General features: G+C 43.0%; 1 protein-coding gene across 3 annotated transcripts in view; it reads right to left on the bottom strand.

Moving 5' to 3' along the window:
• MAP2K6 (mitogen-activated protein kinase kinase 6) overlaps window positions 1-15,651 on the bottom strand; it is a 137,874-nt gene extending 122,223 nt beyond the window's left edge. For 2 of the 3 annotated variants that reach the window (XM_033438393.2, XM_033438392.2), the window contains exon 1: window positions 15,336-15,619. In XM_033438393.2, the coding sequence (XP_033294284.1) occupies window positions 15,336-15,351 (16 nt within the window). In that variant the 5' untranslated portion in view covers window positions 15,352-15,619. Of the gene's footprint in view, window positions 1-15,335 lie in introns of all 3 variants that reach the window. The other variant, XM_004275421.3, reaches the window with a different exon arrangement.
• Between the last annotated feature and the right edge of the window lie 335 nt (window positions 15,652-15,986).

The following is a 15,986-nucleotide window of genomic DNA, read 5'->3' as shown; positions in this document are numbered from 1 at the left end:
GCAGAAAGTTAATCATGTATTTATCGCTCAGCCATTCGAGAGCACCAGGGCGCCTTTTCTGTGTTGTTTTCCAGTTCCAGGGCATTGACTCCGTTTGTTCACCAGATGGTATTACTGCTCTTTTCACTGCTCAAGTGACCTCCTTATAAAGGCAAATGATGGTGTATATGGTCTGAGTCTCTTCCACTCACAGAGAATATGAGGGACTATGAGTAGACACAGCTCCTTCCTTAATAATTAAGTTCTTCATCATTAACAGTATGCGAATTTTTAAAATATTACGCAAATGTAAAATGCCACAGGTCACAATACTGTCAAAGTTTCATTCAGGTTGAAGGCTAAGCAGCCGTATTCGCTGTTTTCATTTTTTCATGTATTTCCTGGTTTATTATGTCAATCCGTTTGTCTCACTTACGCCCGTACTCCGGTGACCTGTTCCCACAGCCCCTCTAGGTGGGCAGCGGGCCACGTGTTTCACCCTCGTGCTCCTGGTGTATATGGACACCTGACTCAGATCCAGTCAGTCCAGCACCCACTCATCGTCGGAATTATTTTTTCTTTTGCAAAATAGAGATTTTGATCTCAGACCAGAGGCTGTAACTAGTCAAAAAATGGTGGGTACTCAAGTACAAAGTCACACAGATGCAGGGCTAGTGGCTCCTTTGCACCATGTGCACACTGATAAGGTGACAAAGCCTGGTCTGCAGGGGAAAAGAGTAAAGACTCTTCTAGAAAAGCAGAACGAGGCCCCTGCAAAGGGAGACAGAAAGGAGTCAGAAGATGCCTTTCTCAGTTCCTACCAGGTTCTGCTGTGCCTCCTGCAGCTGGACTCAATAAAATTCTCCTCCATAAAGACTATTTTATGGAGGGAAAGCAGAACACATACAAATACACAAACGCATGCACATCCCTGTGATCACTCTGCCTGTATACTGTATACACTCTTCCCAGGTCATAAGCACCTTTCCATTAGTGGTTTCGTCCGCCCTCATCACCTATTACATCAGGTAGGCATCTGTAACTTCAGCTCTTCCCTTATTATTATGCAACGTGACAGTTACATAGTGAAAAACATGAACTTTGGGATTTCAATGAACTAGACTCAAATCCCAGCTCTGCAAACCACTAACTGTATGCTTCTGGGCAAGTTATTAACCCAAGTTCCAATTTCCTCCTTTGTAAAATGGGGATAATTTTACCTACCTCTCAGGTTTTTATGAAGATCCGCCCTAGTAAGTTTAGTGCCTGTCACAAAGCCTTGCACAGAGTAGGCACTCAAAAATCACTCGCCGTTTAGGATAGAGTCTCATAAATGGGGACGAAATTGTCCGGGTTCTCGACACTGCCCAACTGCTTTCGCAAAGACTCTGCATCCCCCGATATGCTTTTTTTAATCGAATTATAATTAACATATATTATATTAGTTTCAGGTGCCCCCCCCTCCCCCGGTCAATACCCTTTTTAAAACAGAAAAGCAGCACACACTTTCCTCTAGAAGTTTCATTGCTCCTTCCCAGCTTTGCCTTGGAATTGAAAGTCTAGAAGTCAGGGCTGCTTTTCCACATGAGACCGTATTCACCTCCGAAGCTGAGACGGAAAATCAGAGGCTGGTTTTAGTCCTAAAACCAGGGATCTGACCACCCAGCTGCTTCACTGCTTCCTCTTTTCCTCTGACTCTGCTGGTCCCGCTTGGAGAGCTGTGTGCAGGTGCTCAGCAAGGAGATACATCTGGGCTCACTTTAAACAAGCCCCGAGCTAGTTTCTGTTGCTGCTTTTCCACATATCCGTACACCCTAGGCAGCATCACACCACAGGCAGGTGAACAGAGACTGCATCCGAAGCTGCAGGAAACAGGTGAGGTGGATACTTGTCTCTTAATGCAATGTGGAATAAAAACTCACATTCACGCCTGGCTCCTGCACCCTGGGTGCAGACCCCTTCACCCTCTGATCCCCACTTTCCAGCTGACCTCCCCGCTGATGACTTCTTTATTCCTCTTCCGTGCTGGCTCACCTCATTCTTGACTTTCTGCCTCACTACTGCTTGCCCACCTGTTCTCTTGCTGTTTGGATCACCTGCCCCGGGACCACCCACCCAGCTCTGAGGGATGCCTTACCTTCCTGTGGCCTGTTCTGGGTTGCCCACCTGGCCGCGCACTTGAAGGATGCGGCCATCAATACCCTGACCGACGATGGACATCTGTCCTAAGCTGGGAAAGTTCCTTCCCACTGACCTTACCCCTGACCACCCCACGTAACACATCCTGACAATTTCATCCCTTACTGTCCCCTCTTCCTGAAGCTGATGTGGGTAATTTTATTCAGAATTTTATGCTAAACATACTCAGACCGCATAAAATAAAGCTGCCTATTAACACGAATACGTAAGACACGCAAGTTGAAAAGACCTGTGGTTAATAATCAATATTGGAAGAGCTTGGTAACACTCGAGTAGTACTTTTTTTTTTTTTTTCTAAGGCTTACAGGCCTTTTCTAAAAATAAGCTTTTCCTGGCTACAGATCCTCGGTTCTCACTCACGGCCATTCCCTCTTAAGCTTTGTTCCATTAGGACTGGAACCATTTGTTACAAAGGGAAAGGCCTCCGTATATGTGCACGGAAGGGGCATGTGACAGCCACGGATGGTTCACCAGCAAACACTAATTAAGTTTGGGAATCAAGACAGCAACAGCACGTATGTGTGTGCGTGTGTGTGTGTGTGTGTGTGTGAACTTAACGACCCCCCTTCCCGCCGCCCCCCAGCTTAGAAGCATCCAGTCTCTCACTAACAACAGAAAATCAGAAGAGCCGGTAGTGTGCTCAAGGACCAGACGGCAAGTCTCCTGTTTTTCTTGCTTATTCTCCCGAGAAGCACTGCACCGAAAGTTCCATTTGGCCAAGTTAATGTCCTCCCTCTACCCACAGGCGGTAACCCGTACCCCAGCCGCACCCTGTACCAAAACTACACGCGTATCACACACAGGAGCGTTAACCTGCTGACGTGCTCAGCTTCTCGTGCTATGGGTTGAACTCTGTCCCCTCCCCCAAACTCCTAACTTGAAGACTTAACCTCCAGCGCCCCAGAACATGAGAATTTGTCTTACTTAGAAATAGGGTGGTTGCATATATCATTAAGATGAGGTCATACAGGATTAGGGTGGGTCCCTAATCCAATAGGACTGGTGCCCTTATGAAAAGGAGAAGTTAGGCGATGGCACACACACCGGGAGAAGGCCGCGTAACGATGGAGGCAAAGGTCTGGGCAATGCTTCTACAAGCCAAGAAACGCCAAAGATCGCCTGCAAAGCCCCAGAAGCTAGGAGGAGAGCACGGAGCAGGCTCCCCTCACAGACCTCAGAAGGAGTCTACCCTGCTGCCACCTTGAGCTCAGACTTCTCGCCCCCAGGACTGCGAGACGACAAGTTCCTGTTGTGCAAGGCACCCACTTTGCGGTACTTTGTTATGGCAGCCCTAGCAAACCGACACATCCTCCTAGACAGGGAGCCTCTTGAGGGTGGAGATGGAATTCTATGCACCTTTGTAGTCACTGAGCACAGCGCAAGGTGCAGGTTATTTATATAATTGTTCAATAACGCTTGTTAAATTCAACCAAAAAATATATGGTCCTCTGCCCCCGACACACAATCTCACGCATCTACCCCACCCCCTGCCCCGCCAACACTGACTTGCTGTCGGTCTTGCCTAAGGACAGGTCACACCAGAAAAGAAAGATTGAAATTTAAGACGGAAAAAGTCATCCTCAACCTCATTCTTAAATCAATTCCAGAACTAAATCTGCATTTTTCCCCCTAATTTACCTATAAAAATAGGAGCTCATTCAGGAACGAAGTCCCAAGCAAGGAGACTTAGCAAGCCACTTGAAGGAGATGACAGAATTGGCAGGTCGGTCCTAGCCCCCTGGCCAATTGTATGTTCCCTTTAACTGCCCAGCAAGGTGAGGCAAAAACTGCCCCGTGGCTTTCCTGACTCAGACTGGGGAGTGATTCAGCCCACCCACCCAGTCCACTCTCCGGACCCTGAGCTGAATGAAGTCACCAAGGGGAAAAAGGTGACTTAGTATAGCTACACTGAGAAACAGCCTATTGTGAGCTCCAGAGCTGTAGGTCACTGTGTTTTTGACACCAAGATAATGAAAGAAACACAGATTTAATCTAACAATTGTATTAAAATATCAATTGTATTAAATCTGTTCACCTTTTAAATGGAATTTTTCGGAAATTAAAAATACACACAAAAATGTATGAACTCCCTTGCCAGTACCCGGTATCATGCTTGAGAAAGTAAGTTTGGTAAGACAAAGAACTTTCTGGAGCACTTCTCTTCAGGTACAAGTACAATGAGAATTCAGAAGTGCAGTTTTCCTTCTTTTCAACTGACTTCGGCTAAGTCTAGAAAAGAGAAAAGGAGCTAAGAAGTGGAAAAGGCAGGTTGGCAGGTTATAAAAAATGAAAATTACAGCTGTGGCCATGCTCTGGAAAGTATCCCCTGACCTAGGTAGACGCTGACTATTGAACCAACAGCTTGCTTACATAATTACGGTGTGCCTATAAACCCAGTTGATATACTTGTTTAACTATTAACCTCTAGATTTCCTGGAGTTTCCACAATCCAGAAAAAAAAAAAAAACACCTAGAAGTACGAGATATGACATGTTCCATTTATTAACCTACTGTGATCATAAGTGATAAAACCGTGTTGAGCCTGCTAAGAAAAGGAAGTTCTTAGAAAACACACATAAGGTCTTTGAAGCTCCAGAGATTTTCCTAGGGCATCTTCTCTTCTTTATTCTTCTGAGGAATTGTTCTGCCTCTATCAACATTGGACTGGTTATTCTACTTGAAGTCAAGATCCTTCTCCATATTTACTTTGGATCTAGGACACCGTTTCCTCAAGAGCTCTGAAAGTCATATCGATACTTGCACGCTCGCTGTAAAAAATTTTCCTGATTCCCCTCACCTGCAGGGCTTTCTAACCCATAGTATCTATTCTAAGCATATCTCGGATTCTAGCTTGTATTCTGTACATTTCTGTGCAATCTTACCTCCTGTTAGACTCTAAGCTCCTTAAAGGCTAGAGGGAAAGAAAGAGTAAAGCAAAGTTATGCTTACGGCGAGCTTACTATAGCTCAGTGCCTCAAACCCAGAAGAGCTCTCGATAAATAGTTCCTGAACAAATGAATGCCAAGCACTGGCCAAAGCACCTTCCATGCACAGCCTTGCTTAATCGTTATAACGATCCCGCGAATGAGTATCAGTCTCTCCATTTAGCAGGTCAGGAAACTGAAGCTAGAAGTCAAGTAGCTTTTCCAAGGCTCAGAGCTAGTAAGCGGGAAAGTAGAGCAGCACGCATTTTTATTTAGTTCCACCTAGCACAGTGTCTTAAACATGGCAATCAGGAAAAAGTTATTTGTTGAACTGATACGGACGGGCCCTTTATCCGCGTTCTCTCTTTAGATGTGTTTGGAGTCTTTGGGGTTATTTTTTTCAATGGCTAAGAAGTTTGGGGCACAGGAAGAAGTAAGTAAAGTGGGGAGAAAATGGCTATAAAGATTTCAGATATCACAGAAAGGCTGTCTCTGCACATTCACTACAGAATAATTCCCAGACTCTTTGCCACTCTGTCCCCACTGGTTCTCCAGACTCGAGCCTCTCCCTTATCTCAAACTCATCCCTCCCATGTGGGACTGGAGGAGGGAGGATGGAGGAGGGGAATAAATAACTCGTCACTCAACACCCAGGCCACCTACTCCCATGGCTTCTGTGAGGGATCAAGGGAGGGAATCACGCACAGGCGCCCGCTGCTGTGCTGGGCTCGAGAGACAGCTGGCAGAGGGCTCACCGGTTTAAGAGAGAAAACTCATCCCGAAACCCCCGTTTCCTGTACCGCAAAAAAGACGTGATTCCGGTTTCGTCCACTCTGTCCAGGGAAGAGGGAAACAGTGAAGATGAGGGTTCAGGCCCAGTTCCAAGGAAACTGCACTTGCTACCTTTACATAGAAACAACCAAGGGCTTCCCTGGTGGCGCAGTGGTTGAGAGTCCGCCTGCCGATGCAGGGGACACGGGTTCGTGCCCCGGTCTGGGAGGATCCCACGTGCCGCGGAGCGGCTGGGCCTGTGGGCCCGTGGGCCAGTGGGCCATGGCCGCTGAGCCTGCGCGTCCGGAGCCTGTGCTCCGCAACGCGAGAGGCCACAGCAGGGAGAGGCCCGCGTACCGCAAAAAAAAAAAAAAAAAGAAATAACCAAGAAGAAAGGAAATCACTAAGCCAAAAAGTCTTGTTCCTCTACGCAGGTATGTTGCCAAATGGGCATGTTCTCATTACTGTTTGAAAACAATTCAACTTGGATGTGCAGAGAAACACATAAAGTTTAGATCTGCTTAGTTACAGCCTCTCAGAGAGCTAATGGAATCAACATTCATTACTGAGGTTTAACATAAACCTCCTGTCTGTACACACCAGTATCTACCAGTAGACCAGTTGTAACCAGCTTCCTTTAACCAATGGGCAGTTTGTACTTGGAACTCAAGCTTAAGACTCAGAATGAGTCCGGCTCAATATTCTATGATCAACAGAGGCTTAAAGGAACAAGTGGAAAGGCACCCATGTATAGGTAGACACAGGTCAGCCCCTCCTAATTACCATACCTGGCCCTGGTATGCACAAGTTCCCATGGCATCCATTCATGTTTTCCATCTCCAACCATGTCTTTTGGGAAATGGGTTCAGACATTTATTATGGAGTGACACCTCAAGTGGAGTAGCCAGGAGCTCAGGCACTGGGCTCACACAGACCTTGATTAAAGCAACGGCTCTGCCACGATCAACCTTGACACTTAACCTCTGGCCTCAGATTGCTCATATACAAAATGGGGCCTCACCTCATCGGGCCCTGGTGAGGGGAGAATGAGATAACTCACGTGCGTCACTAAGCGCGGTACCTGGCACAGAGAAGGGCTCTCCAGCAGTGCAGCCACCTAAGATGGTAGGAATGACGGCACCTCCTTGTATGGGACTTGAACGGACCTCATTTGGAAGGCGGTGAACAAATCTGGGCTCGTCCTACCAAAGCTACTCTGTCCTCAGGTAGCCTCCATCCCCATCCTTCCCTCCCTTCATTTCCAGAACCTGTGCCAGGACCTTCCCTGCTAAATCCCCACAATATCAGTGACTCGGAAGCAAAAGGATACTCGTACGCAAAAGAAAACTGTCCCCAGGGCTGGGGCAGTTAACGTGAGAAAACGGCTCTAGCCTTCGTAGGACGTGACAACCGGAAGCCCGTCTGGGTGAGGGGAGGCTCCTACGATGAAGGGGGGCTTCCATCCTCATTCCACACAGACGACATCACGGCACCTCTGACCTGGGTCGTGGCAGGAATCAACAAAGCCGGGCAATGGTGGTAGCGTGAGAGGTGTTTCTAGTTCATTTGTGTTTTAAACACAATATGGGACGAAGAAGGGGAGGATGAAGGGACCAGGAGAAGAACTAATGAACAGCCTCTCAACGGGAGGGGCAAGAAAGGCAAGAAACGTCAGGCAAACAGGAAGAGTGCAGCTGAGGGAAAAGGACCCCAGGATGGGCCAAAGGAGACGGGTAGCTCCGCTGAGCGGAAATGAGCAATGGCCGGCCAATCTCACAACCAGGAGAAACACCACTCAGACGTTTCCTGTGGGCCGGGCCCCAGAGGTCGCTGGCTGAGTCATGGACGAGTAGTTATCCAGGTTAACAACTTCCAGTTAAAGCCAAAGAGGAATGTCATACGGACCAGGAGTCATTACGTGATTGCGGAAAGTCAAAAAGGGCAAGGGCACCAAACTTTTTTGAAAAGGGCCGGAGAGTAAATGTTTTGGGCCCTGCGGGACATACGATCTCCATCACAACTGTTGGACTGTACAACCGTGGGGCAAAAGCAGCCCTAGACAACCTGTAAATGAATGAGCAGAGGTGTGTTCCAATAAAACTTTATTTGTAGACACTGACTTCAAATTTTATATAATTTTCATGTGTCATGAAATGTTATTCTTTTCCCAATCATTCGAAAATGTGCAAATCATTTTCGCACACAGGCTGTACTTAAAAACAAGAGGGGCTGGATTTGGCCCCCAGGCTGTAGTTTGCTGGACCCCGGTTATGAGCTTGGGCCCCGTGGCAGAACATGCCTGGCTTTGCATCCTGTCTGGGCTGCCTGCTGGCTCTCCAGCTGTGGGCAAGTTCGTGAACTCACCTGAGCCTCAGCTTCTTCATCTGTAAATTAACGATAACTGTATCTGTCCCCCTAGGATTTATGTGACGTTCAAAAGCATAGTACCTGAAAAGTGACTGACATAAAATAAGTGATGGTGATGGTGATAGAACTGGGTGTCTGGGTGTGGGTCGTGATGGCATCAGATCTATAGCTAATTGTCTCTGAAAAAAACCCAGAAAAACCAAGGCTGACCCCAATCCGACTTAAGGAGGGATATACAGACTAGAAAGTAAAACAGGCAAAGAGAGATTCAGCAAAAGCCTGTTTCATGCTTCAACTCAGAACTGAGTTGACTAAATTACGATGATTTGTAACAGACTTCGCGTGTGTAGGTTATAACCTGACTACCCTTTCAACTGCAGAAAGGGGGTTTTATGAACCGTGTACCAAACCTTATGGACCAGCTCAGGAAAGGAAGACCATCTGAGGAAGCAGAGTAGGAAATAGAACCGAGGGCAGGGTGCGTGGAGGGGGCGGCAGAGACAGTGGTAGGTGGTCGGGAAGGAAGTCGTTTCATTGGGGGGTTATCCATGCAGAGTTCCCTGTTTTGTCATAGGGCAGCCAGCTGTTAAAAACTTTCAGGTTATCTCTCCCAACGCTTCAGAGGCTCAAGTGCAGAGGTAACTTACAAACCAGCTCCTAAAACCAGCACAGGGTGGAGGAGGAATTCACTTCAGTCCTTAAGTCCTTAACTTGTTAGGTTATCACAGGGGACCCTTCAGACAACCCACCTTAGTTCTGCATAGTTTTAAAAGAGTTAATAGCCAAGGATCATGCAACCTGTAGATCTGTTTAGAAGGCCTAGGCGGGAGAAATCACACTTCTTCAGCCATTGTTAAGTTGCTTTTTATGCTGTTCTTGCAACTTCCAAATAATCAAGCAAGGATAGAATGGAAATATTAATGCAAAGAAAGGAAGCACAGGAAAACTGCAGTATGATTTAACTACCCCACACCTTTTATGAAATGTGGGGCAAAATGACAGAGATCTCCACAGATGAAAAATACTTTCACTGTCAGACATTTATTGAGCACCTAGTATTTATAAGCTCAATGCTCAAAGAGGCAGAGTTGCAAAGATGTATAAGAAGAAATATGAGCTACCCAGCAGGGGCTCTCAGAGATCGTCCATAAAAGGCAAACAACAATTACAGTGGTTAAAACTTGCAGCTGTATAGTGTAGGCATTGGGACTTAAAATGAGAGCGTTCGCAAAATATCCTTTGGCAGAAAATTGGTAAGAAACCCCACCACCATGATTGACGTATCACCATTTCTTGGGCACAGAAAAAGAACCCCTGCTGACTGTACGTCAGCCTTCCTTACCAGCCTGCTCCCCACAAAAACAAACAAAACAAAAAATGTGAAATATACTAAAGATTCTGGGGAAAGAAAAGTTTTATAAGTGTGGATTACTAGTGTTTGTGTGTGATTTAGTGAAAAGAACATTGGGGCAGAGAAGCAGGAGATGTGAGTTCCACCTATGGTTCTGTCTTCAGGCAAATCACTTTCTTCCAAAGCTTCAGGTTGCTCATTTGTAAAATGAGATGATTAGACTATAAAACTCCTTTCAAAGCTCTAAATTCTACTACTTAATATCAAGATGCAGACATAGGCGCGTTTACTAAGGAAGGCTATGTTAAGAACACGTGAAATACATGGGCGCGTTTACTAAGGAAGGCTATGTTAAGAATACGTGAAGTGTGATTGACTTGATAGAATTTCTGAGGTCATCAAAGTCGATCCTTGCCTTAATTATTCTAACAAATCTGGTAAAGTAAACCACTTTTTATGATTAGACATTACACATGAAGAGGAAAAAATAATAATAATAATTACTCTGCAACAATGCACATAACACAACCAGGTGCTTGTGTGAGTATTATTTATGAAACCAAAGAAAAACTACTTTTGCCTGTAGAGATAACTGAAAATGCAGAAATGTCCAGAAGTTAGTAAATTCCAGATGGAATTTAAATCAAATCATTACACTTTTCTTATTATTTTCATAAGATCTGGATAGGTATAATTAGTATAACAAAATGAGTTTATAAAGTGTAAGTTTACTTAAGACATTTTGGTTAAAATTAAAATGAGAACTCACCAGGGAATTAAATTGTTTAGATGCATTAAAGCTGAACCCAACTTTCAACCCATGAGTACCTAAGCTCTGCCATCTTGGAATGTTCTGGCCTAACTTTGAAAATAATTTGATCCCCAAATTAAATTTTTAAAGATACATTTTATGAGGAAAAAAAGAAACACATGAAACACAAATGTCAAAAAAAGAGAAAAATTCCACTTCTTTATCACTAAGAAATGCAAATAATAGTAAAAAATTGTTACTTTTCATCAAATTGGCAAAAAATTTTTTTCAAATTATTATACCCAGGATGAAGGAAAGTGAGCATAACCTTTCTTTTTTTATTTTTATTTTTTTTTAGTTTTTATTTTATATTGGAGTATAGTTGGTTTACAATGTTGTGTTAGTTTCAGGTGTACAGCAAAGTGAATCAGTTACACATACACATATATCCATTCTTTTTCAAATTCTTTTCCCATTTAGGTTATTACAGAATATTGAGTAGAGTTCCCTGTGCTCTACAGTAGGTCCTTGTTGATGATCTATTTTTTATATAGTAGTGTGTATAACCTTTCTGAAGAGTAATTTATTTGGCAATATTTAGCAGGATGCTTAAGGGGAGAGAATGGGCACTTCCACACATTACTGGTGAGAATAAGAACTCGTTGCAGGCACTCTGGAGGGCAGCACGTCCATGCCCGCCCTTCGCTCAGCACTTCCACTTCTAGGAATTCATTCATCCTAAGGAGATAATTGGGCCAATGTGCAAAAATGTGTGTGTTCAAGGTATTCCTTGCAGTTTTGTTTATAGCTGTAAAAAAGTGGAACTCTGTGGAAGTCCAGTTGGAGATTGATAAAACAGCTACATTTTTACAAATTAAAATGAGCAATTGCTAAAAAGAATGAGGAAACTGTATGTGCATGAGTATAGAAAGATGTCGAAGATATATGGAGTATGAAGCAAGTTGCAAAATATCATATATAGTGTGTGAAAGAGCACGTATGCAAATATATATATGCACGTACAAACGCAAAGAGTCACTAAAAAGTTCACAGTAGGTAGCTGTGGGTGGTGTGACTTTGAGTAATTTGTATTTTCTTATTATGAATTTCTCTTCAGCTTGAATTTTTTTCAATGAGTATATATTGTTTTTATAGTAATAAAAAAGCTATTTTTAAAAGGTGAAGAAAAGAATGGGTCATGGGGAAGAATTAGATATCCATAACTTGTAGTTCTATGTCCTGGAATTTAGTCTAAGACCACAGTATACGTAATAATGTATGAACTGGGTATCATAGCAATATTCATGATATTGAAAGTTAATAAACATGAATGTCCTATTTAAATAAATACACTAGAATTAGACATTATTAATGTAGAAATATATTAACTTGGAATATTTCACAGTATTATTGGTAAGTGAAACAAAAGGCAACTAAATAATTTTATACACATTTTGGATTTATTCATATTCACATATATATAGAATAGAAAAAAGTCCGAAAGGATATATGCCAAAATGTATACTGCGGTAACTAGTGATTCTTATTTTTCTTCCCTACATTTTCAAATGCTTCTACAATAAACGAGTATTATTTATGTACTTTTTTCTTTTAAGTTTTAAAAACGTCCCTTATAGACCTTTCAGACTTTAAAATAATGCAAGGTAGTTATAATGATACTAATCTGTGAAAAACAAAGGAATGAGAATCTCAGCCCTTTGCTCCAGCATCAAATTACCACCAAGAGACCCCCGGAAAGCCCCTGCAGCTGACCTGCAGCATGTTGTAAAGTAATGAATGCCACACTGATGCAAAACAAACTCAGGAAACCCAGGGTACCTATTCTGATTTTGTGTCCTGCGATGTGCGAGGTTATAAAACATACTGGCTCAGATTACAGGCTAAGCATGACAAGTCCCTCTGCTGCAACCTAACAAAGGAATTTACAGAATGAGAAATTTACACATTTCGTTTCCCAGGGTAGAATGAATTACAGAAGCAAAGGGCCCACAGTAGGGTTAAGTCCTTGCCTGCCACTCTCCTACATGCTTCTGAATTATGCCTTATACACAGTTCCCATGACACAATGTACCTATTACTATTTTAAACCAAGATAAACTAATATTTTTTAAAGGTGAATAGAAGGAGAAGTGAGAAGAAGTGCATTTGTAACAGAGTCAAACTCTTTGTATATTTTCAGGTGAACTGGGGGATGCCAGACCTCTCTCCCCCAACCCTCCCTCCCTCAGATCATTATGGCTGATAACAATAGTTTTACTTTCCCGGGTAATGTAGATGACACATTTTTCCTGTAGCCTGTCTTCCTGTAAAGTGCAGGAATTCCTGCACCTTCTGGGTGCCCTTCCTGTTAACTTACATTTCAGATTTCCTCAAAAGGCATTCTACCACTTTAATATTTGAAAAATGTCAGCTCAACCCCAGATAGCTAATATAAACAAGCTGAAAAGCATACCACCTAAAGTTACAACTGTGGAAAACAAAATTTCTTTTTAAGAAATTCTTTCTCGGAATCTCACTGTTGGTAAGGCTGGAAAGAAGTAACCCAGTCCTTCCAGCTCCCAGGGAGTCTGTAATTCTTTTGCCTCTGCTGTGCCTTAAATTAGAGGTCTGTAAAACAGAATTATAGTGATCTAGAAAGTTCGTAAAGGTCCTTGAATTGAACATGTTGTTAAAATCTTCAATGCTATGAGGTTATAGCCACCTTTCACTTTTCCTCCCATTTCATTTGGTTATAGTATTACAAAGAAGGTTGGTACTGCAAAAAAACAAAAACAAAAACAAAACACTGTCTTGGCCATTTGAGAATACCGTAGCTGAATTAGGCCAGTTCCACATTTACAGCCCAGGCCAAAAGTCTTTGCCATTTCTGAAATGATCACACACTTCCTTCTATCAAAAACTTTCCTTTTGGACAGGAATCCCATGTTCACACCAGATGCACCTTCCAAAGGGGACCCAATTAAGAAAACTATTTGGATAAATGGGAATTAATGTAAAGAACCACCAGTACCTGATCTACTATGGGGGCACCCCTAATGGAAGAGTGCCATGCTAATATGCTTTTCAGTTTCCCAACTTCTTCTGCTAAGAGGGAGCCGCCTTAGGAGTGAGCTCCCCAAAATGCACAAAGAAACCTGACTGAGTTTAAACCCTAAGGTTCAAAGATAAGATCACTAGAGCACCCCCTTCCTATCTCCCAGAGAGATCACTGCCATCTCTAAACTCCAAATGCACCATTTTGCTTCACTATCTATGCAATTATCTTATATCACAGTGATTTGCATACATGCTTTCTTTCACCAACTACATGGTAAATTCCTTGAAGGAAACAACTACACGTAAAATATTTTTTTATGTCCCCAAATCCTGTGCACTACAAACACACACACACACACACACACACATCTCATAATATATTTATTCATATATTAAACTGACCTGAATGAATGAGTGAATGCACACCAAATACAGAGTAACTAGATGCAATCTCTCTCATACATCAAAGCCTGGAATGCCCTCCTAAGCTATTATTTCTATGCTCAATTAAAAGATTGTCGGTTTTCCCGATATTAAGGAACATTGGCAGCTCATAATGCCAATTCCTAGGTACTTCGGCACTCTTACTTAGCTTTTCAGATTTCCATTTTTTCCCCTAATATCCAAAGAAAAGAAGAGCCCTACTTTGAATTCTTGAGAATATATATTACTTCCTTCTGGGGCTGAGATGTATGATTCCCATCAGGTAGAACTAAAAAGTGACACAACAACTCTCCCAAAAGTAGCAGAACGCTGGTGAGACACCTGAATTTCACTGGATCTTACTTACCTAATGCCCTGGGTAGCCTAACTCACCTTGTGCTGAGCTCACCTCTCCTTTCCATACATTCTCACAGGGCATATGCTTTCTCTATGCTCAATTTGTTCTGAAACAAGTGACTTACAGTCCTAGGGCCACCTGACAACACCCCCTCAGCTCTCTAATGCCATGTCAGGGTTTTTATATTTTTAATCCCCTCCCCAGCATGACATTACGCCTGCAAAATACAACTGTGTAAAAAGAATATTTTTAAGAACAAAAAAAAAAGAAAGAAAGAAAACAACCATAACCCTGAACTTCTGACCTATTACAGCTGACTAAATATATGCAATTACACACTTAAAAGATTTCATTATGGTTGTCAATGAAACAGTGCAGTCCTCCCACATTGGCATAATGCTTAAAAGTACAATTTTTCTCCCAGTATTTTCCCTCGAGATGCAAAGCATCTCCCAAATGGGAAGACATAAAACCTCGATGTCCTCATTGCTGCTTCTAAATACTGTGAACCAATAAGGAATTGGTGTAAAGTGCAAAATCTCGGAAGAGAAAGACTTCTTGTCTGCTTTTTTCTAAAATGCTATTATTCACCTTTACTTCCTTTAAAGATCAGAAGTTGCTTAATGTTCAAAATGATACCAATGGAAATTTAACTAAATACTAGCACCAACAATTCATTCCCAAAGGAATATAAGATTACATTAATTTCCTACTAGTTTAACTCAAGTTTTACCTTTCATTTTCATCTACAGACTTTTTAAAAGTTTGTATTCCTGTTGCACGTAAAATTACCTATTATATGTGTGCATACTAAAGAATTTTACAATTATATAAAGCATTGCACATTTAGACGCTACCAACCTGCTCTATCTCTCCTGACTGTGCAAAAGGCAAAAAGAGCTCAGTAATCCTAGCAGAAGAATGCAAATAACGTCAATGCACAGCTGAACTGCAAGCCCTGCCTTACAGGAACTCTCTGTGTCTGCAAAAAAAAAAAAAAAAAAAAAAGAGACACATACTAAACAGGAAATGCAACTGAGATGTGGAAAACCTCAAACTTAAAAATGCAATCGCCAGGCGAAAATTGCATCCATGCATTCATAAATGCATGCACAACCCTTTGCATTTTTGCAAGTAATGCAAATAGGCTCTTACCTTTCGACTGAGACATTTTCCCCTTTCCTTTGATGGGGGAGGGGAGCACAAAAGACTTTGCCTTGCTTCTCTTCTGTAGCTAGTTTTGCAACAAAGATGCAAGCTGCAGGCGTGCAATCTTCATGCAAGTGGAGTTTCTCTTGACCGAGGCAGCAGATGGACTTTCAGGGAATCCAGATGGAAATGCACACCTTGCAAAACAGACTGGAAAGTGATTTTTCCCCCAGTTGCAACGTTAGGGAAGGCTGTGCTGCAGCTACATGATGGGCCAGGGCTGGCAGCTAAAAGCTCCAAACTTGGAACTGAGTATCTTAGTGCGCAGACGTCCTTCCTGCGAAGGGCGCGGGGGCCGCTGGGAAATGTAGTTCCCGAGCGGAGTCCACGGGGCTCTGATTTAAGGACACGTGGTCGCGCGGGTCGCTGAGCCGGGTGATTGGGAGCAACATAGGTTGCATCCAGGTAAACAAGTCATAGACGCACTCGGTACTAAGTGATGGGAGAAAAAGGCAAGGCCCAGGGGAGCGGGCATTTACCTTCTCCAAAAGCCCCTGAAACAACAGCCAAAAAAACATATCAGTTTGGCTAAAAACCACTCGGCCCGCTCAGAAAGTCAGTTTCGGGGTTCAGGTGTTTGCAGGGCAGCACCTGTTG

Source organism: Orcinus orca, chromosome 19 (assembly GCF_937001465.1).
Source record: "Orcinus orca chromosome 19, mOrcOrc1.1, whole genome shotgun sequence".
Classification (NCBI taxonomy): domain Eukaryota; kingdom Metazoa; phylum Chordata; class Mammalia; order Artiodactyla; family Delphinidae; genus Orcinus; species Orcinus orca.
The sequence above is the reverse complement of the archived record's forward strand: the minus strand, read 5'-3'. Positions and strand labels throughout refer to the sequence as shown.